Source organism: Caretta caretta, chromosome 7 (assembly GCF_965140235.1).
Source record: "Caretta caretta isolate rCarCar2 chromosome 7, rCarCar1.hap1, whole genome shotgun sequence".
Lineage (NCBI taxonomy): Eukaryota > Metazoa > Chordata > Testudines > Cheloniidae > Caretta > Caretta caretta.
Genome location: NC_134212.1, coordinates 54,879,425 through 54,897,851, shown reverse-complemented (window position 1 = coordinate 54,897,851; position 18,427 = coordinate 54,879,425). Strand labels below are relative to the sequence as shown.

The 18,427-nt window shown below is 49.1% G+C and overlaps 1 protein-coding gene and 1 long non-coding RNA gene across 33 annotated transcripts in view; one reads left to right on the top strand and one right to left on the bottom strand.

Annotated features, from left to right (window-relative positions):
• The window catches only part of CAMK2G (calcium/calmodulin dependent protein kinase II gamma), a 177,056-nt gene extending 166,407 nt beyond the window's left edge, over nucleotides 1-10,649 (top strand). For 30 of the 32 annotated variants that reach the window (XM_048859066.2, XM_048859056.2, XM_048859076.2 and 27 more), the window contains 4 exons: nucleotides 2,577-2,652; nucleotides 3,223-3,317; nucleotides 4,478-4,723; nucleotides 7,958-10,649. In XM_048859066.2, the coding sequence (XP_048715023.1) occupies nucleotides 2,577-2,652; nucleotides 3,223-3,317; nucleotides 4,478-4,710 (404 nt within the window). In that variant the 3' untranslated portion in view covers nucleotides 4,711-4,723; nucleotides 7,958-10,649. The remainder of the gene's footprint in view (nucleotides 1-2,576; nucleotides 2,653-3,222; nucleotides 3,318-4,477; nucleotides 4,724-7,957) is intronic. The other 2 variants (XM_048859058.2, XM_048859057.2) reach the window with 2 other exon arrangements.
• A 2,969-nt stretch (nucleotides 10,650-13,618) lies between these two features.
• Nucleotides 13,619-18,427, bottom strand: part of LOC142072763 (uncharacterized) — a 46,881-nt gene continuing 42,072 nt past the window's right edge. The window contains exon 3 of the long non-coding RNA XR_012669321.1: nucleotides 13,619-14,099. This is a non-coding gene — a long non-coding RNA (uncharacterized LOC142072763). The remainder of the gene's footprint in view (nucleotides 14,100-18,427) is intronic.

Here is an 18,427-nt window from a genome sequence, read left to right as displayed (position 1 = left end):
CCCTTTCATGCTACAGCTACAGGGGTGACCGTTGTAGTCGGCTAGAGGCACAGTCACATTGAGTAACATAGCTCAATTCACGTCCACACACAATCGTTTCTCCCGTTGCAGCCGTTCTACCAACTGCACTTGTGAAAGTGCATTCTGGGAGACTCCAGGCAGCTGCCCCGTACTTCCTCAGCAGTGGATGCAGTGCCCGAAGGACATGCACACAGAGCAGCACGAGCAGCATGTGGGGCCACGTGCTCTGGAAAGAGGGTTGGCCCAAACCATTTACACAGGCATGATTATTGGGTCCCAGGTACACTGTAGACCAGTGTGGGAAACCGGTTGCGGGAGGACAGCCATGTGGTGGAACACGTGGTCACTAGCCATGTGTGAACAATGCCGTCTGTGTGTACACAAGCCATGTTTAAAGCCAATCGTGCCTTGAAGTCGCTACAGACTTGGTTAAAAGTTGTAGTATGGGTAGGGCCTTAGTTACTGTGTTGTGTTCCTCACTTGTGGAGATACTACCGGGCAACACTGGGGAAGATACAGCCGTGTGGGCCTCCCACTGGCAGCACCCAGACAGTATCATCCAAGGTGTGTGAGACAGTACATGGCGGGGAGGGTTTCAGGGACCGCTGTTGGTTGGTCCTCGATTACCCTTCCTAGAAGAGAAAGCAGGGGAGGCCGTATTGACTTCCATCTTGACTGGGAGGCAGGAGTGCCTTGCTGTGTGAAAGCCAGGGGTGCCCAGCCTCGGAGGTAAGGGTACACACCACCTCTGTTGCTGTGGTAGCTCAGTGCGTACAGTAAACACCGGGGCAAGGCACAGTGTTGTGTGTTGGCTTTGTGTCTGACCTGTGGAGTGGATGCTGCCTTGCATGTTGAGCTGGAGACCCTCTGAGATGAGCTATCCCAAGGCTCTTGTGGCTTTAGGCCTCTTCACTCATCCCAAAGAAAATCTTTCTCTGCTCTTCCCCCAGCCCCTGGGGTTCCTTCTCGAGCTGCTGAATGTATCTGTACTCTCTCCACTGGGTGGGAGAACCCATTTGCCACTTATCCTCATAGGGAAGGCCACATTGCTCATGAATGACTTGCTCACGAAGCATCATTTCGTAGCTAACGTAATCTGGTGCACCCCCTTGATCCATTTCCCATGCCCATTGGTGCACAAATAACACACTACGCTACAGTACACCAGCCCCACTGCCAGGACCTGCTCAGTTAATGTGACGAGCTCATGCTACTGGCTGAAATGTATCTGTGGGGAGCTGCATAGCAAAACGTTCTTGGTGGATTACAGAAGTGGGTGTGGTCATGTCTCTCACCAGCTGAGATTATGCTTTTGCACCCTAACCGGGGCCAGTTGGTGTTAGAAATGTGGGGGGGGGACGGGGGGGCTTCAGATAGCTGGTGACAATAGCAACACTTAGGTTATTTATTTCGTAGCTTTACAGATACCACCACAGATAGCGCATCCTAGATAGTGCCAGCAGTTCATACAATACCTTCACTTATTGAGCGTGCGCGGGGGGGTGGGGGGGACAGACAGATGTAGGACGCCTTGGGTCTATACGTAGATGCATGCGTGTGTACGGTGTATACGGATGTAGCACTTGGATCGGTGTGTACTCAGGTATGCGAACTGCAAAGGAAAGATTAGTTCTAGTGAGCCCCTAGGGACTGCTACTGAGAGTTGTAATAAAGCCCATTCATTGTGCACGCTTTGCTGCAGGGTTTGGTGCTTTGATATCAGAGGTAAGGATGGCAAGACGAGGGGAGCTGGGCTGCCTACAGCTGACCGGAGAAAATAGGTGTGCTGGCCAGAGAGGACTGAGACAGCGACAGGCAGTAGATCCATCCACGTGAATGTCTGCTGAGCAAAACTGGGTGAAGTGGCAGTGCTATTCGAGTGCTGAGTGCCCCGAAGCCAGTTACAGGGAGCTGTGTGCCAAGCATGGGCTACTGCGGGGGGGATGAGGCCCAGCCCCGTAGAGCTGGCAATTTTTTCTGCTTTAGTTGCCTCGCCAGCTTGTGGAATCTGTCCCTGCATGTGTCCCGATGGCGTGTTTGCAGCACTCGCTATCTGGGGAGTGATGGTGATAGGTAAATTGCTGAGGGATTCTTTGGCTGCCTTGATCTTGTTGTGGCCACTGCTATATCTGGATGTCGTGGGCGTGGGGGCTTCACTTCCGACAGCTGGTGCCAGGTTTTACTTTTTCCTTTGTGTTGGCCTGTTCAGTGACCGGGGCCCTTCCTTGCAGTCCCTGGAAGCAGCCCAGGCTGTCAGGGGACGATGAGGCTCCTGGGACAGGCCTGCTTTTGGAGGAGAAAATGAGTATGAGACGGTGTCTTTATTCCCCTTCTCCCTGCATCCTGGGGTCACCATTTCCCGTTCATACCACCAACCCCGTGCCCTTGAATAGATGGCTGCCATTATAACATATCTCTGGAGTGCAGGGAGCTCCTCCTGTGAGATCAGGGTCAATGGCGTCCTGCAAATTGTCCAGTAGGAGGCGCTCGATTGTCTCACTTCCTCCCAGTCAAGGCAGAAGCATAGTTAAATTGCCTTTACTTCTCGTCCACAGTGCGCAAACAAGAGATCATTAAGATAACAGAGCAGCTGATTGAAGCCATCAACAATGGAGACTTTGAGGCCTACACGTAAGTACAGTGTCACTGGGCATTCTGTTTCTACATGTCAGCCTGTGGGCAAGAGGCAGAATGGCCCCTGCCCATGAGCGAGTCATGCAGGTTGTCCAGTGCAGTGGGGTGGGGAGGGTTACGCTTCACTCTCTGACAACTGTAGCTATGGGAGTTAGAGCCAAGGAGGCTCTTTAAATGAACACTTGGTACCAGGAGTAAGGCAGATACCAGCAGCAGAACAGGTGACCGTTAAAGGAGCACATCTGGAAGCCCTGCGATGCAGGAGCAGAGGGAGATGGGGATGATCAGTGCGGGATGGAAGGAGATAGGATTAAGGGACAGACTGTGTGTGATACATGCTTGGATGCTTGGCTGGACCACAGAACTGAAAGAAACACACCAGCTCCAGGTAGTCAACATGGGTCTCAGTCCCAGGGGAGGGATGTGTCTGAATAAGCACAAGGAGCTAGCAATATGGCACAAAATAGCTCGTGGACTTCGGGGCTGGTCCAGGAGAGGGTGATGGCTCTGAGAAGTTTATAAGGGGGTGGAAATCCCTGGGGCATGAATATTCCTTTTTCTTTGCAGGAAGATCTGTGACCCGGGCCTGACCTCATTTGAACCCGAAGCACTGGGGAACCTAGTCGAGGGGATGGACTTCCACAAGTTTTACTTCGAGAACTGTGAGTGGGCAGATTCCAGCAATGCCAACCGCCCCCTCATTCACACCTCTCTGCCCTATCTTGGGAAATGGCTGCAGTTCTCTCAGACTGTCCATGGACACCAGGGTTTAATGTGGGTGAACTGTGAAGGGTTATTAAGATCCAGCACTTTCTCTCCTCCCTCAGTGAGGTTTCTGTTTCCCTCATTTCTCTTCGCCCTAGGAATGGGGCTAGTCTGGCACAAAGTATGTTGTCGGAGTGGGAACCAGTGGTTCAAAGGGACCAAGACACTGGGTTTCCAGTCAGTGTAAAAGGGGAAAGAGACGCTAACCCAGCTCAGCTGGGGAGCCCTGCCCAGTCATAGGGGTGGGAGGGATACTCTCTGTCACACATGCCAGGACGTAGCTCTTTGCAGTGTATTGCTCTCAGAATTTCTCCAAGTTGAGGTCCCACGTCCCTGGTTCAGATCCCAAACCCCTGGTGAACCCTTTGGTAACTGGGTCAGAGGGGGGACACCTTGTCCGTGTGGCTGGGAAGGCAAACCCAGCAAATGCCCTTGTGTGGGGTTGTCCTTCCCTTAAATAACACCCCTGTGGTTTCCTGTCCCGCGTCCATCCCCAGGAGTCACCACAGTGTGGGGCGAAGGAAGTGAGCTGCTATCCTGAGCTGCCGCATGTGGCTGATCTTGGGGAAAGGGCCCCCTTAGCACACACTGATCCTTGGCTTGTGAGGTGAAGGGGGCCCGCTCACCTCTTTCTCATTGTCTGCATGACAGCCCTGGAGTGCCTGTCACTCACTGAGGCCTGCTGGCGCCCAGGGAGGTCCTGGCAAGCCTCAAAGGGCCCTTGCACACAGCTGTGCTGCAGGTAACATCTGAGAATGAGAACGGCCCTGTAATTGAGGCACTGGCCGCACTGATGCCTGGAGTGTGGAATGTGTTCTGAGCATAAAAGCAGAGCAAATGGGAGCTGAAGGGTGAGATAACCTGAGGGGTGAGGAGGTTGAATTCGGGGAGCAAGAGAGGTGGCTGGGTTGTGCCTCGGGAGTGTTGGGAGCAGAGATGCTGTGGCCTAGGATGCAGGTGGGAGGGGAAGGAAACGGGGACAGTAGATGTAGTGGTATGCGAGGCCTTGATCTTCTCAATGGGGACATGAAGCTGATGGTTTTGCATGTCCCCCCAGTATTGTCCAAGAACAGCAAGCCAATCCACACCACCATCCTGAACCCCCACGTCCATGTCATTGGCGAAGACGCAGCCTGCATTGCCTACATCCGCCTGACTCAATACATCGATGGCCAGGGCCGGCCCCGCACCACGCAGTCTGAAGAGACCCGCGTCTGGCACCGCCGCGATGGCAAGTGGCTGAATGTCCACTATCACTGCTCTGGGGCCCCTGCCGCTCCGCTCCAGTGAAGATCGAACACAGGTACGCTCCAGCAGGGAGAGCAGATGACATACCATGCGGCCATGGCAGCTGTATGTGGCAATGAAGTATCGGAAGCCCAGAATGTTGAGAGGCCATTAACCGGGCTCTGAGGGATGGTCATTTACTATCTGGCTGCAGGCAGAGTGGAGCTAAGACAGTGAAACATTTCCCTCAGCCCTCTCTCCACCCCAGGTGTCCCTTTCCCTGAGTGTGCACCATACGGAGGTGATGAGCTCGCTCTGTTGGCAGATGGGAGTCGCACCCTGCAGGTATAGCCCCTCACTGAGGATTTCAGAGTGCTACAGCTGCCTCCAGGGGATACACTAGTGCTGGCTCAGCCTCCGCAGGGCCGCCAGGCGCTAACCTGGGACACTTGGGTCAGGTTATGCACTCTGGCCTTGGACTGCAGAGGGAAGCCATATGCCTGGCTCTGGGGTGGGGGTGGGATTGGGTCCCTGGCTGTAATGTGCTGGCCTCCACCTCTCTGGTCCTGGGGTGCAGGCGGGTCCCATTGCCTGGCAGAAAATGTAATGAGGTCTTGGGTGATTATTTAAAGTAGGAGCGTGGGGAGAGTTGCCTGAAGAGCAACTAGGTCTGACATGGATCTTTTCTAACAATGTCAATCACACAAAGGCAAGGAACCAGGGAAAGAGCAGACAGAAATTACAGCTGAACAGGGGTGGGCAGACTGAGATCCCAGAGGTAAAATTGCAGGAAAGTAACAGGGTGTTAGACTGAAGTGTTGAATACAAATAGGTATCCAGCCCCACATGCAAACTATAAATGTCTGCATAGTGATGAGGAGCATAAAAGCAAACATATGTGAATGAGACTGCCTGGTAGTGCAAGAGAGCTTGACGTGACAGGTGCTCCAGGAGCATGATGCAATGCTAAGTCAGTGGGGTACTCTAATGCCTGCCTATAAACAATACAGGGAAGGACAGATGAGGTTGGAGAGGTAGGTGGGAAGTTGCTCCAGAGTTTAACAATTCCCTAGGATTTGAATGAGGCAGTGTCAAAGTAGAGAGAACCATAGACTACAATCTATAAGGATACAAATCCCAAGCCATAAGAATACAAATATATTAGAATGTTAATACTGGCCTTCTAATCAGCAAAAGGATTTTGAACATACCGAGAGAGAGATCAAAGGCAAATAAAGCTAATGGAAATGGTAATATTGGGCAACTTAAACTGGCCATATACAAAATGGCCAAACATCACAATGGAGCAAAGTTTGACTAAACAATTTGTTGACACCGTCAAACAATTGCTTCTTGGAACAGCTGGTTCTGAGGGATACCAGTTTGGCTCAGATAACCTCTTGAAGCTTATTATTTAGCCATGCTGGTTTACTTATCTCCTTGCTTTCTCTTATGTTGAAATGTGTGCATGCCTTATGCATCCTTTCTTATGTGTGCCTACGTAGCTGTCATGCCGAGTCCAAGGATTTAAGTTTCCTAATGTTAGAAACTTTTTGCCTAGTTTCTTCCCTTTTTTAAAAATGCCTTTTTCTAAATTGAGTGTCACCGGATGAGGTTCTATAAGATTTCTTCCCAGAGGATGTTGAACTTCATCATACTGTAGTCACTGTTACTAAGTGGCTCAACTGCAGCGATGTCTTGAATGTAGTCCTGTGTATTGCTTAGGACTACGGGCTTGTCTAAACTTACAATGCTACAGTGGTACAGCTGCACTGCTTCAGCTACCTATGCTGATAGGAGGGGCTCTCCCCTTGGTGTAGGTACCCCACCTCCCTGAGAGGCGGTAGCTAGGTTGATGGGAAAATTCTCCTGTCGGCTTAGCACTGTCTACGCTGGGAGTTGGGTTGGTTTAACTGCATATTTGGAGAATTCCCTCAGGAATCAGCTGCTGGGCTGGAGGGTAGCAAATGGTATAGCTATCTTTGGAAAGGATAGCCCTGGGACCCTCCCTTTGGTAACAGGTCACGCTGGCTGAAACAAATTATAAACCAGTGTAAACTGCTTGTGCCCATTGCTGGGCTTTACATTAACTATAACCCCCCCAGGATAAAGGCTGCAGAATTGTGGACAGCTGTCCGCAAACGTGCTCAGTATGGAGCAGTGGTCAAAAGGCACTGAGGTATTAAGATGGAGAAGGAATGGGATGGAGGATAATACTAAAATACCATAATATACATCGGTGGTTCACTCTCTCCTGGAATACTGAGTTCAGTTCTGCTCACTCCACTTTAGACAGGATATAACAGAATTACAGGGAGTCCAGTGATGAGCATAATTTAGACATATGAGAACCTCCACGTGAAGAGCGAGGCAGAGAAGAGTCAGACTGTTACCATAGAGAGGAGTCAGAGAGGACATGATAAAGGTATCCAAGGTGGGGAGTAGTAGAGAGGAGGTAAATCAGATAGTCTTAGTTACCTTCTCATGATACAAGAATAAAAAACGGCAAATTTAGAACTGCTGAATAGAAATCCTTTTTTTAACACAACACACTGTTAGACTTTGGAATTCATTGCTACAAGACATCATTGAGGCCAGCAGCTTAGCAGGACCCAGAAAGAGAATGGTGGTATATACAGATAGGGGGAACATCCAGAGTTACATTAGACAAGATTAAATAGAAAACAAAACCGTATGCAGGGTTATGAACCCACCTCCACCAGGGCAGGAGCTGACCTGTAACTTACAGTGAGGAAGCAACTGTCCCTACGGGCAGGTCATTCCATAACAACGTGCTTTGGGGTGCCTTGCACTCCCCTCTGAAGCATCTGGGGCTGGACTTTGGACCTCAGGTTTGGTCTGGTCCAGTCAGACCATTCCTTCCACGCTGTCCCCTCTCTCTGGAGTGCTGGGATTCATCTTCCCCTCCTCTAAAGCATGATGTGAGGAGAGTTTCCCTCTGCTATAACTGAGCCCCATAGCAGAGCAGCGACTGCAATAATGGTGTCCCTTCTCACCGTACCAGCGGAGATTCATCCTCCCAGCCTGGAGAACGGGGCTGGGTGGGAAGAAGGGTCCCGTCCTGGTGTGTTGCAGGGGTGCACCTTCCCAGCCCAGGTCTGGGGTGCACTGTGTGTGGTGAGGTGTTCCTTCCTTTTGTATCACTTGTAGCGTTTTCTCCCTGCCTGGTAAGCTGTGGGAGAGTTTCTGTATAAATTGTGCAGCTAACTTTTGGCTTTATTTCCCTTCCTTCTCCCACCCCATTCTTTTCTCTCCTTTCTGGGTGGACATTGCCGCCTCTTGGTTGCAGCAGCTTTTGGAGATACTCAGCTGGAGGGCAATATCTTCTTAGCAAGCAGCTCTGGAGTGCCTGAGTGACAGCGACGGTCATGTCCGTTTTGACGTTTAAAAAAAATTACAAATTACAAACCGGCAGCAGCCAAATGCACGAAACCCTGCATGCATCTGATGCTCCGGGCGCTGCCGCCTTTCTGTTGTTTTCCATGGATCCATCGTGTCTGTTTCTGCTGTACGAAGGTGTTTTTTAAATCTAAGAGAGACATGTTGTTTGTATTAAAAAATAAAATAAACCGGAATAATGATAAATAAATGACAGACTATCCAACACCCCCTCCCCCAGGGCTGACGAAATGGCATCAACTGGAGCATCTTTCAGAAACCGAGCGAGGGGGAAACAAAAAGGAAGGCGAGAGAGCGCGAGGAGGAGGAGAAGGCAGCTTGAGCAGCAGATTGCTGAACTCTGCTCCACAAAGGCAAGGTGGAAGCTAACATTGCATTCAGGCTGTGCTGTGACTTTAATCAGTGAGCGGTGGCGAGGAAACACTGGAGGGGCCTGAATGAAGAATGGGAGGGAAAGGTGGAGGAATGACACTTCTCCACTTCCCACTGCCCAGCGGACTGACTTCAGCCCGAGTTTCTTCTTAAGTCTTCAGCGTGGTGCGGATGCTGCGGAAAGCTGGCTGCTCAGCCGCCAGAGCCCACAGACTTCCTAAAAACAAAACGGGATGTCGAGTAAAACCAAGGCTGGAAAAGGGGACTATAAAAAATGGCTTAAATAAAAATATAAATAGGAGCTTGCTCTTGAGAGATCCTGGTTTTAGAAGTGGCCACTCCCTGGCCAAACACGAAGGTTTGCGGCCTGCTGACAAAAGAAGCGTTAAGAGCAAAGGTTTTAGAGGAAGAGGGTACATGTATGGGATTTCTTTTATGGCTTTTCTTTTTCTTGTAGCGTAGCTGAGATCCGCAGTGCTGAAGAACACATGTTCCTTAGGAAGCAGATGAGAAAACTAGTGTTATGTTCTTTCATGAGGACTCACGCATCCACCTCTATGTGATGCATCGTTAGCTTGTGTTTGATACTGAAATATATGCACCCATAGAATTAAGGGGCTCACCGGCTTCCAGTTTGATTATTTTTGTTTGTTTTTTTGTTCTCTGGTAAAATAGTAGAGGGAGCCAGCAACCCAAGGCAGGTGCGTCTCCCCTCCCCGCCCCCATCTGTTTTGTAAGTGTCATGTGTCCTGGTGTTTTTTTGGATAACTTTTCTGTTTTTTAATGGTCATGATGTAACTCATAAAACAATCCACTCAGAATCTCAGCAAACTGTAGATAGAGGGCTTCAGGCCTCGTGATACAGAGGGGAAAGGTAGTTACTACAGACCTTCTGATGCTTGTCCTTTGGGCAAATTCATCTTCCTTCCTTTGTTGGGGGATGCTGTCTGTTTCCTTTATTTGCTAGAAGGGGAATGTTGAATTATTTTGTTGATTTGTCTGAATTAATCCTGGGCCAGAGAAGCAAAAGGCCTTTTTTTTTTTTTTTTTGTAGATTCTCTTAGCACTAAGAGGCCCCCTGATTTCTGTGTCCTGATCAAGAGGAGGGCAGGGACTTAGTCATTATTGTGGGATATTGGCATGAACTTTTAGCTGAAGTCCCTCCATCTACAAATCACTAAATTTGGTCCTAGGGCTTTACAGTATGTTATCCCTACACTCCTGAGGGACAGAGTAAACAGTATATTAAAAGGAAGGCAACGTTGTAGTGGATTCTAAGGGAAAAGGAGGGCTAAATTATATCTTGATCCTTTTTCAGTGGAATGATGGGAAGGACCCGTAAGCTGTAGCATTGAGTGGAGTTACTGCCTTTCTCTGGAAATCCCTCCACTCCCCTTTAAAGGAAGACTCTTAGGTCAATCCCACACCATGATTAGAGCAGCTAATCCATGATGCAGGAAAAGGCCATACATACTTCCCAGGGTTTGTCTGGACAAATAGTTTTCTTCCTTCCTCCACCATCCCAACTGCATGTGTGGGTGGGGTGGGGACTGAGACAGGAGGGAGTGAACACTGTCTCTTATCATTTCGGAACATTTTTAGGAGGGCAGTAAGCTAGTGAGTCAGGTGGAGAGGAAAAGCTTTGATATTTTCAGATTGTTTTTAAAAAAAAGCCACGCAGAGAGCAAACAGGACATTACAATTATGCAGTTTTAAAAAGAAATACAAAAAGTTATGCATGCCGTCTTCAGGTCTGATCTTTCCTTGTCTCTTTACCTATTGATTATTAATGTTTAAAAAAGACCCTCTGTATTTAGTAACTGCATCTTTCAGAGAAAACTTAAAAAAGAAAATGGTTGGGTTGTTTTGGTTTTGCACAGTCTTGGAGACAAGCTCTCTGTTTGTTTTTAAGTTAATGAGAATCTTAGCTTGGTATGGCCATTATCAGACATAGCTGTACACCTTTAGCATTCTTAATGTTCTCTTACGGGGCTAATATAAGCATCTATATAATATATATTATAAATATCACATTTTAAACAGGAAATGGAAGGCGTTTGATGCAGAATTTTTGCATGATATAGAAATAATTAAAACAAAATTAGCTAGTGTTTGTTTGGTCTGAATGTTGGTAGAACCTTCATAGCTTTGTTACAATGAAACCTTGAATTGAAAATATTTAATAAAATAACATTTAAACAGGGCATAAAGTTGAATGGCATTCCTTTCTTCTGTGTACCAGGGGACAATGTGGCGTTGAGGATTTTGGGACACAATCTTTTCTCAGAGCTATGTTTTTGGAGCAGCAGATCTATAGGTGGCATTTGTGATCACATGCGATTCTTCTGCTAATGTACGTGTGGGTCTACATGCATAACAAATAGGTGGTTGCTGACCTTCAGAAAAGACATGGGCAGTGGAACCTTCAGGAGTAAGTCCCAGTAGTGTGGTCCAGTGATCCTGGACTGGGCATCCATCCGCAGACCTGAGTTTTCTACCTGACCCTTCCACTGACTTGCTGTATGACCTTGGGGACGTCCAAGCCTTTGTTTCCTTTCCCCACCCTATGTGTGTCTTCTCTGCTTAGATTACAAGCTCTTTGGGGAAGAACATTTCTCTCGCTATGGGTTTGTCAGGCCTTGACATTTTTAACTCAAGTTAATTGATAGCTAACTCATAGAATCCTAGACTTTAAGGTCAGAAGAGACCATTATGATCATCTAGTCTGACCTCCCGCACAAGGCAGGCCACGGAATCTCACCCACCCACTCCTGTAACAAACCCCTAACTTATGTCTGAGCTATTGAAGTCCTCCAATCGTGGTTTAAAGACTACAAGGTGCAGAGAATCCTCCAGCAAGTGACCCTGCCCCATGCTGCAGAGGAAGGCAAAAAAACCCCAGGGCCTCTGCCAATCTGCCCTGGAGGAAAATTCCTTCCCGACCCCAAATATGGCGATCAGCTAAACCCTGAGCATGTGGGCAAGACTCACCAGCCAGACACCCAGGAAAGAATTCTCTGTAGTAACTCAGATCCAGTACTCCACCAGAAATCTGATGAGGTTCAAAAAGGACAAGTGATCTGGACACTCCAGCAGTGTTTGTTCCAGGACGCACGTCTGTGGCTTGGTCGAGATTAAGTTTGTTAAAATTGTGTCCTGGAGCAAAGGTCAGGAAAAGGCTCACACTATAAACATGTTGGCCGATGAGTTAAAACTATAGTCTAGGTGTACCCCATCTGTCAGTACAAGTACGTGTTTTGACGGGGCCCCAGTTGTGGCCAGTCCCGTAATACAAATAATATTTCAGTCGACATTTCACACCGCCTAGGCCTTGTCCCCACCAGCATTTTTCTTAGTCCCCCACCCACCACCGCTGCCCGTGTTGCCCGGCTTGTGCTGCGCCACAAGTGGTAGCCATGACGGCCATGTTAGCATACACAGGGTATCAACTTCTTAATGCGTTTTTGTCAAGACCTGCTCAGAGTCAAGCTTGTAAACTCAAGGGTAAAAACACAAGTGCTCGGCTCCATTTGTGTGCTCCCTGCTACCACCCCTGGTGGAGCTGTGCTGGCAGGAGTATAGCAGTGAGTGAGTGAGTGCGTGGAACATGCTCATGTAGACAATTTTTCTCTCCCACTGTGAGCGTTCCATTGTGCGAATCCCCTTGGAAGGTAACTATTATCACCTATCAGGTAAGTGTCAAGGGCCACTTCTCAATGGGATTATCACGTCTCCTCCCGAGAGCGAGGAGAATTACCCCTGCACCAGGGGGTGGGTAAAGAGCAATCTGTGCTGTAGCTGCTGTCTGCTGGGAATTAAAATATGGCCTTCCAAGGACTCCTCCATTGATGCCATTGCCCCCCTGAATTACAGGGAAGACGAGAGGCCCTGCTATCATTTCTGGTGTTGAGAGACAGGATCACTTGCCAAGTAAGCCCTAAACCACAACAGAGAGATTTTTGGAAGAAAAGTATACTTCAGTGTGGCCCAGTATACACTGAAAATGACCTCTTGTCCACACTGGTAATAATGGTTTCTCCATGACTGGTCTTGAAATCTGTTTTAACTGCCAGTGTAAACAGGAGAAACCATTTCAACACTATTACAGAAAGCCTGATAGAGAGAGTATTTCCCTAGCATGGATGGGGTCTTTGACAGGGTCTGTGCACATGTGTGTCAATACATATTTATACTGTATGCATGTGAATTAATTGCATATAATTTGCACCTTTGGCCTCTTCACCACCTGCAATCTTTCCACGAATCCATCTCTTCCAGGACATCAATAAAATTCCATACTTTTGATTAGTTACCTCAGAGCAGCTATTAAAACCTTTCACAAAAGTGTTTTCTTCCCACTAGATCAGCCCATGGCAGGATCTGAGAATGGCCCCGCCTACAGGCCAAGATTGGCAATAACTAAGCTGGGGGGAGAGGTAGATACGCTGGAGGGTAGGGATAGGGTCCAGAGTGACCTAGACTGAGGATTCGTCTACACTACCTGCCAGATTGGCGGGCAGTGATCGATCCAGCAGGGGTCGATTTATCACATCTAGTATAGACGTGATAAATCAACTGCTAAGCACTCTCCCGTCGACTCCGGTACTCCCACCAGAGCGAGAAGCGCAAGCAGAGTTGACCGGAGAGCGTCAGCTGTCGACTTACCGCACTGTAGAGACTGCAGTAAGTAGATCTAAGTACGTATACTTCAGCTATGCTATTCACGTAGCTAAAGTTGCATATCTTAGATCAACCCCACGCGGTAGTGTAGACAAGCCCAAATTGGAGGATTGGGCCAAAAGAAATCTGATGAGGTTCAAAAAGGACAAGTGCGGAATCCTGTACTTAGGACGGAAGAATTTCATGCACTGCTGCAGGCTGGGGACCAACTGACTAAGCGGCAGTTCTGCAGAAAAGGACCTGGGAATTATAGTGGATGAGAAGCTGCATATGGGTCAACAGTGTTCCCTCGTTGCCAAGAAGGTTAACGGAATATTGGGCTGCATTAGTAGGAGCATTACCAGCTGATCGAGGGAAGTGGTTATTCCCCTCTATGCGGCACTGGTGAGGCCACCATCTGCAATATTGCGTCCAGTTTTGGGCCCCCCACTACAGGAAGGATGTGGACAAATTGGAGAGAGTCCAGCTGAGGGCAACAAAAATTATTATGGGGCTGGAGCACATCACTTACGAGGAGAGGCTGAGGGAACTGGGCTTATTTAGTCTGCAGAAAAGAAGAGTGGGGGGATTTGATAGTAGCCTTCAACTACCTGAAGGGGGTTCCAAAGAGGATGGAGCTCAGCTGTTCTCAGTGGTGGCAGATGACAGAACAAGAAGCAATGGTCTCAAGTTGCAGTGGGGGAGGTCTAGGTTGGATGTTAAGAAAAACTATTTTACTAGGAGGGTGGTGAAGCACTGGAATGGTTACCTAGGGAGATGGTGGAATCTCCATCCATAGAGGTTTTTAAGGCCCGGCTTGACAAAGCGCTGGTTCAGATGATTTAGTTGGGATTAGTCCTGCTTTGAGCAGACGGTTGGACTTGATGACCTCAGCTCCACAGCCTGAAGGACTCAAGTCCCTTGAGCTCCATACTCCGGGTAATCAAAGGAAACACTTTAAGTCACAGCCTCCGCCTCGTTTTTACCAGGCAAGATTTCTCCTGCAGACGGAATAGAAAAAATAGAAGGAGGCCTCACCCTTTGTCAAACCAGGGCTCTGGTCAGATGAAGCAGTCTTCTGGCCAGAAACAAAACTTTTGAAGATGCACCCAGGGTCAACACATCAGTCCGGACTCTGGATCCATCCCGCCTCACCTTCTCGTGCAGACTGTCCCCTTTCTACCCTGCATGGGCCTGTATTACATCGGATCGCTGGGTACTCCGCGCAGTAGAAAGGGGATACTCCCTCCAGTTCTCTGCCCTCCCACTCCTTCCAGCCCCCCTTCCCCATCCCTCTTCAGGGACCCCTCTCACGAGCAACTCCTCATACAGGAGGTGCACTCGCTTCTATCACTGGGGGCAGTGGAAAAGGTTCCTTAGGAGCTATGGGGAAAGGGTTTCTATTCCCAGTATTTCCTAATACCGAAAGCCAAAGGAGGCCTCAGGCCCATCCTAGCTCTGCGACATCTCAACAGATTCATGAAGAAACTGAAGTTCCGCATGGTCTCCTTGGCCTCCATTATCCCTTCCTTGGATCAGGGGGACTGGTAAGCCGCCCTCAACTTGAAGGACACTTTCATATTTCAATCACACCGTCCCACAGAAGGTACCTCAGGTTCATGGTGAACCACAATCTTTACCAGTTCACAGTCGTCCTGTTCAGCCAGTCAGTGGCTCCTCGAGTGTTTACTAAGTGCATGGCAGTCCGTGGCTACATTCCTGCACAAGCGACAGGTGTAGGTGTTTCTGTACCTCGACGACTGGCAAATCAAGGGCTGCTCCAAGGCACAAGTGGAAGCACAAGTCAGTTTCAAAAGGGCTACTTTCGATGACCTGGGCCACCTTCAGAATGTACAAAAGTCAACCCTATTCCCCATGCAGCAAATAGAGTTTATAGGGGTGGTATTGGACTTGACACTCCTTCCTGTGGTGGCTCGACCCACATGTGGTGTGTGCAGGGGTCCCTTTAGACAGACCACAATTTTGGTCTCCAATTTTGGACACATCAGCATTGGGGTAGGGTGCACACTTGGGAGACCTCAGATCACATGGCCTCTGGTCTCAGGTGGAGCTCTCCCTTCACATCAACATTTGGGAGCTGAGAGTGGCCCACCTAGCATGCCAAACATTCCAAGTTCACCTGGAACTTGTTTGTATCAGTCATGACGGACAATACAACAGTGATGTTTTATATAAACAAACGGGGTGCATGCTCCTCTCCCCTGTGCCAGGAAGCTCTCAGACTGTGGGACTTTTGCATAGCTCACTCGATGCACCTGGAAGCATCGTAACTTCTCGGAGTACAGAACAAGTTGGTGGACTATCTCAGCAGGTCCTTTCACGGCCACAAGTGGTCCCTACACCTGGATGTTATGAACACTATCCTCCAACAATGGGGATTTTCCCAGATAGACCTGTTCGCCACACAACGCAACAGGAAATGCCTGCAGTTTTGCTCCTTCCTGAATGACAGCCGAGGCTCCATCACGGACGTGTTCCTCCTTCCCTGGAAGGGACACCTCTTGTACATGTTTCCTCCCATACCTCCCATTCACAAAGTGCTCCTCAAGGCTCAGAGGGATGAGGCCTCGGTGATATTGATCGCTCCAGCCTGGCCCCGTCAGCACTGGTACACATCTCTTCTGGAAATGAGATCACCTTACTGCTCTTCCCAGACTTGATAACTCAGGATAACAGCCACCTCCAGCACCCGAATCTTGAGTCGCTGCACCTCACGGCATGGAAGCTCCATTGCTGAATTCAGTGGCGCTCACTTGTTTGGACCCAAGTCCTCAGACAAGTCCTCCTTGGCATTAGGAAACCTTCCACTAGGGCTACCTACTGGCCAAATGGAAGAGATTCTCAATTTGGTCTTCACAACACCTTCCGTCTCCAACTCTAGCATCCATACCTGTCATATTGGACTACCTTCTCGACCTCAACAGCAAGGACTTACCCTGTCTTCAGTAAAGGTACACCTGGCCACATCTCGGCCCTCCATCCTGGCGTGCAAGGTCGGTCAGTCTTCACCAACCCGATGGTGAGCCATTTCCTAAAGGGTCTCGACAGACTCTGCCCTCACATACGACAGCCAGTCCCAGCCTGGGACCTTAACCTAGTCCCATCCAGACTGATAGGGCCTCCCTTTGAACACTGGCGACATGTTCCTTGCTGTACCTCTCATACAAGGTGGCGTTCCCAGTAGCAATAACATCAGCCAGGAGAATGTCGGAGCTCAAGGTACTAACTTCTGAGCCTTCGTGCACAGTTTAAAGACAAGGTTCAACTCAGACCTCATCCGGTGTCCTCCCTAAGGTCGCCTCCCAGTTCCATAGTAACCAGGACATCTTTCTCCCAGTTTTCTATCCTAAGCTGCATTCAAGCAACAAGGAGTAAAAACTTCACTCATTGGACGTTCACTGGGCATTAACCTTTTACATCGAGCGAACTAAACTATTCTGAAAAAAGAAAAGGAGTACTTGTGGCACCTTAGAGACTAACCAATTTATTTGAGCATGAGCTTTCGTGAGCTACAGCTCACTTCATCGGATGCATACCGTGGAAACTGCTAGTCCCAGTTCCACGGTATGCATCCAATGAAGTGAGCTGTAGCTCACGAAAGCTCATGCTCAAATAAATTGGTTAGTCTCTAAGGTGCCACAAGTACTCCTTTTCTTTTTGCGAATACAGACTAACACGGCTGTTACTCTGTAAACTATTCTGGAAATCCATTCAGCTGTTTGTCGCAGTAGCAGACAGAATGAAGGGGCTTCCAGTCTCCTCCCAAAGGATCTCATCTTGGATCATGTTCTGCATCTGGTCACGCTGCGACCTGGCATGTTATAACCTCCTTCCCCACCCCCACTCTCCTGCTTACAGTGCACTCCACGAGAGCGCAAGACATCTTCAGCGGTGTTCCTGGACCGTGTTCCAATGCAGGGTTATCTGCAGAGCTGTGACGTGGCCATCAATACATATCTGTACCTCATATTACGCTATTACCCAGCAGGCCAGAGATGATGCAGCCTTTGGTAGAGTGGTGCTACAGTCAGCGAACCTTTGTGCTCTGACCCACCTCCAAAACTCAAGCTTGGTAATCACCTAATTGGAATTGACATGAGCAAGCACTCGAGGAAGAAAAAACTGTTACCTACCTTCTCGTAACTGTTCTTAGAGATGTGGTGTTCATGTCCATTCCAATACCCACCCTCCTACCCCTCTGTCGGAGCAGCCGGCAAGAAGGAACTGAGGGGGTGGCGGGTTGGGAGGCCCCTTATATCCAGCACCATAAAGGTGCGACCCCAGGGGGCACCTGGGCCAACCCGATGGATACTGCTAGGGGAAAATCTTTCCCGCTGCCGTGCACACGGTTCATGCACATGCCTAATTGGAATGGACATGAACAACACATCTCGAAGAACAAGAGTTATGAGAAGTTAGGTAACTGTTTAGTTTCTCTCCCCTCACCCCCATTCAGGGGAAATCCTTCCCAGTCTCAGGACTATACCCAGAGTCCCAGGATTCAAGAATTGTCTCCTGCCCTCACTCCTTCTCCATCAGTGACAAGTATCAAACATGCCTGTACTGTCTTCTGGGTGGGCCACGAATCTCTGCAAAGTGCAGGATCCATCAATCCTTCCCACCCATCAATAGAGAGGCCCAAGAGCTCCAACTAAAAAAGGTCCAGATTGAGGAGTCTGAGGTCCCACACTGACCTGGGCCTGGGAGGTTCCCCCGCCCCCGTACAGCAGCCTCAACTGATCAGTAGTGCCCTTCCAAGCACGAGCTTTGGAGCAGAGACTTTATCACCAAAGCCCAAGGACTCTGCATGAGAGTAAGGAGCACTCTACTGGCCATAAGGACACATCCCCGCAGAGGACCATCTGTAAGAAACATTCTTCCTCCCAGAGCCAGTACAGGTTGGCTGACATATCATGTATGAACCATCTCCACTAAAGACCCCCAGGCTGGAGGCAAGGCATGCCAGAAGAGGGATCCACCGGTTCTGGCAGTGACTGCGGGACCAAAGCAGAAAGAAAGAAGCTCACCAGTCCCATCTACAAATGCAGGTCCAGATTCATCAGTACCACCTTGTTTATCCAAAGACCAATAGACAACAGGTGAGCCGGGTCCTTCAAGAGTTTCTGCTGAAATTCCCTGGACTCTGAGCCATACGGAGACTTTTTTGTAACACCGGAGGATACATTTCTCCACTACTCTCAGTCTTCGTTTCTTTCAGGACCTGCCCTCCTGAGGGACATCCTTACTCCGGAAGAGGAATCATTACCAATGACTCAGGAACAGTTCCATCTTCACCCACTGGGCAGGA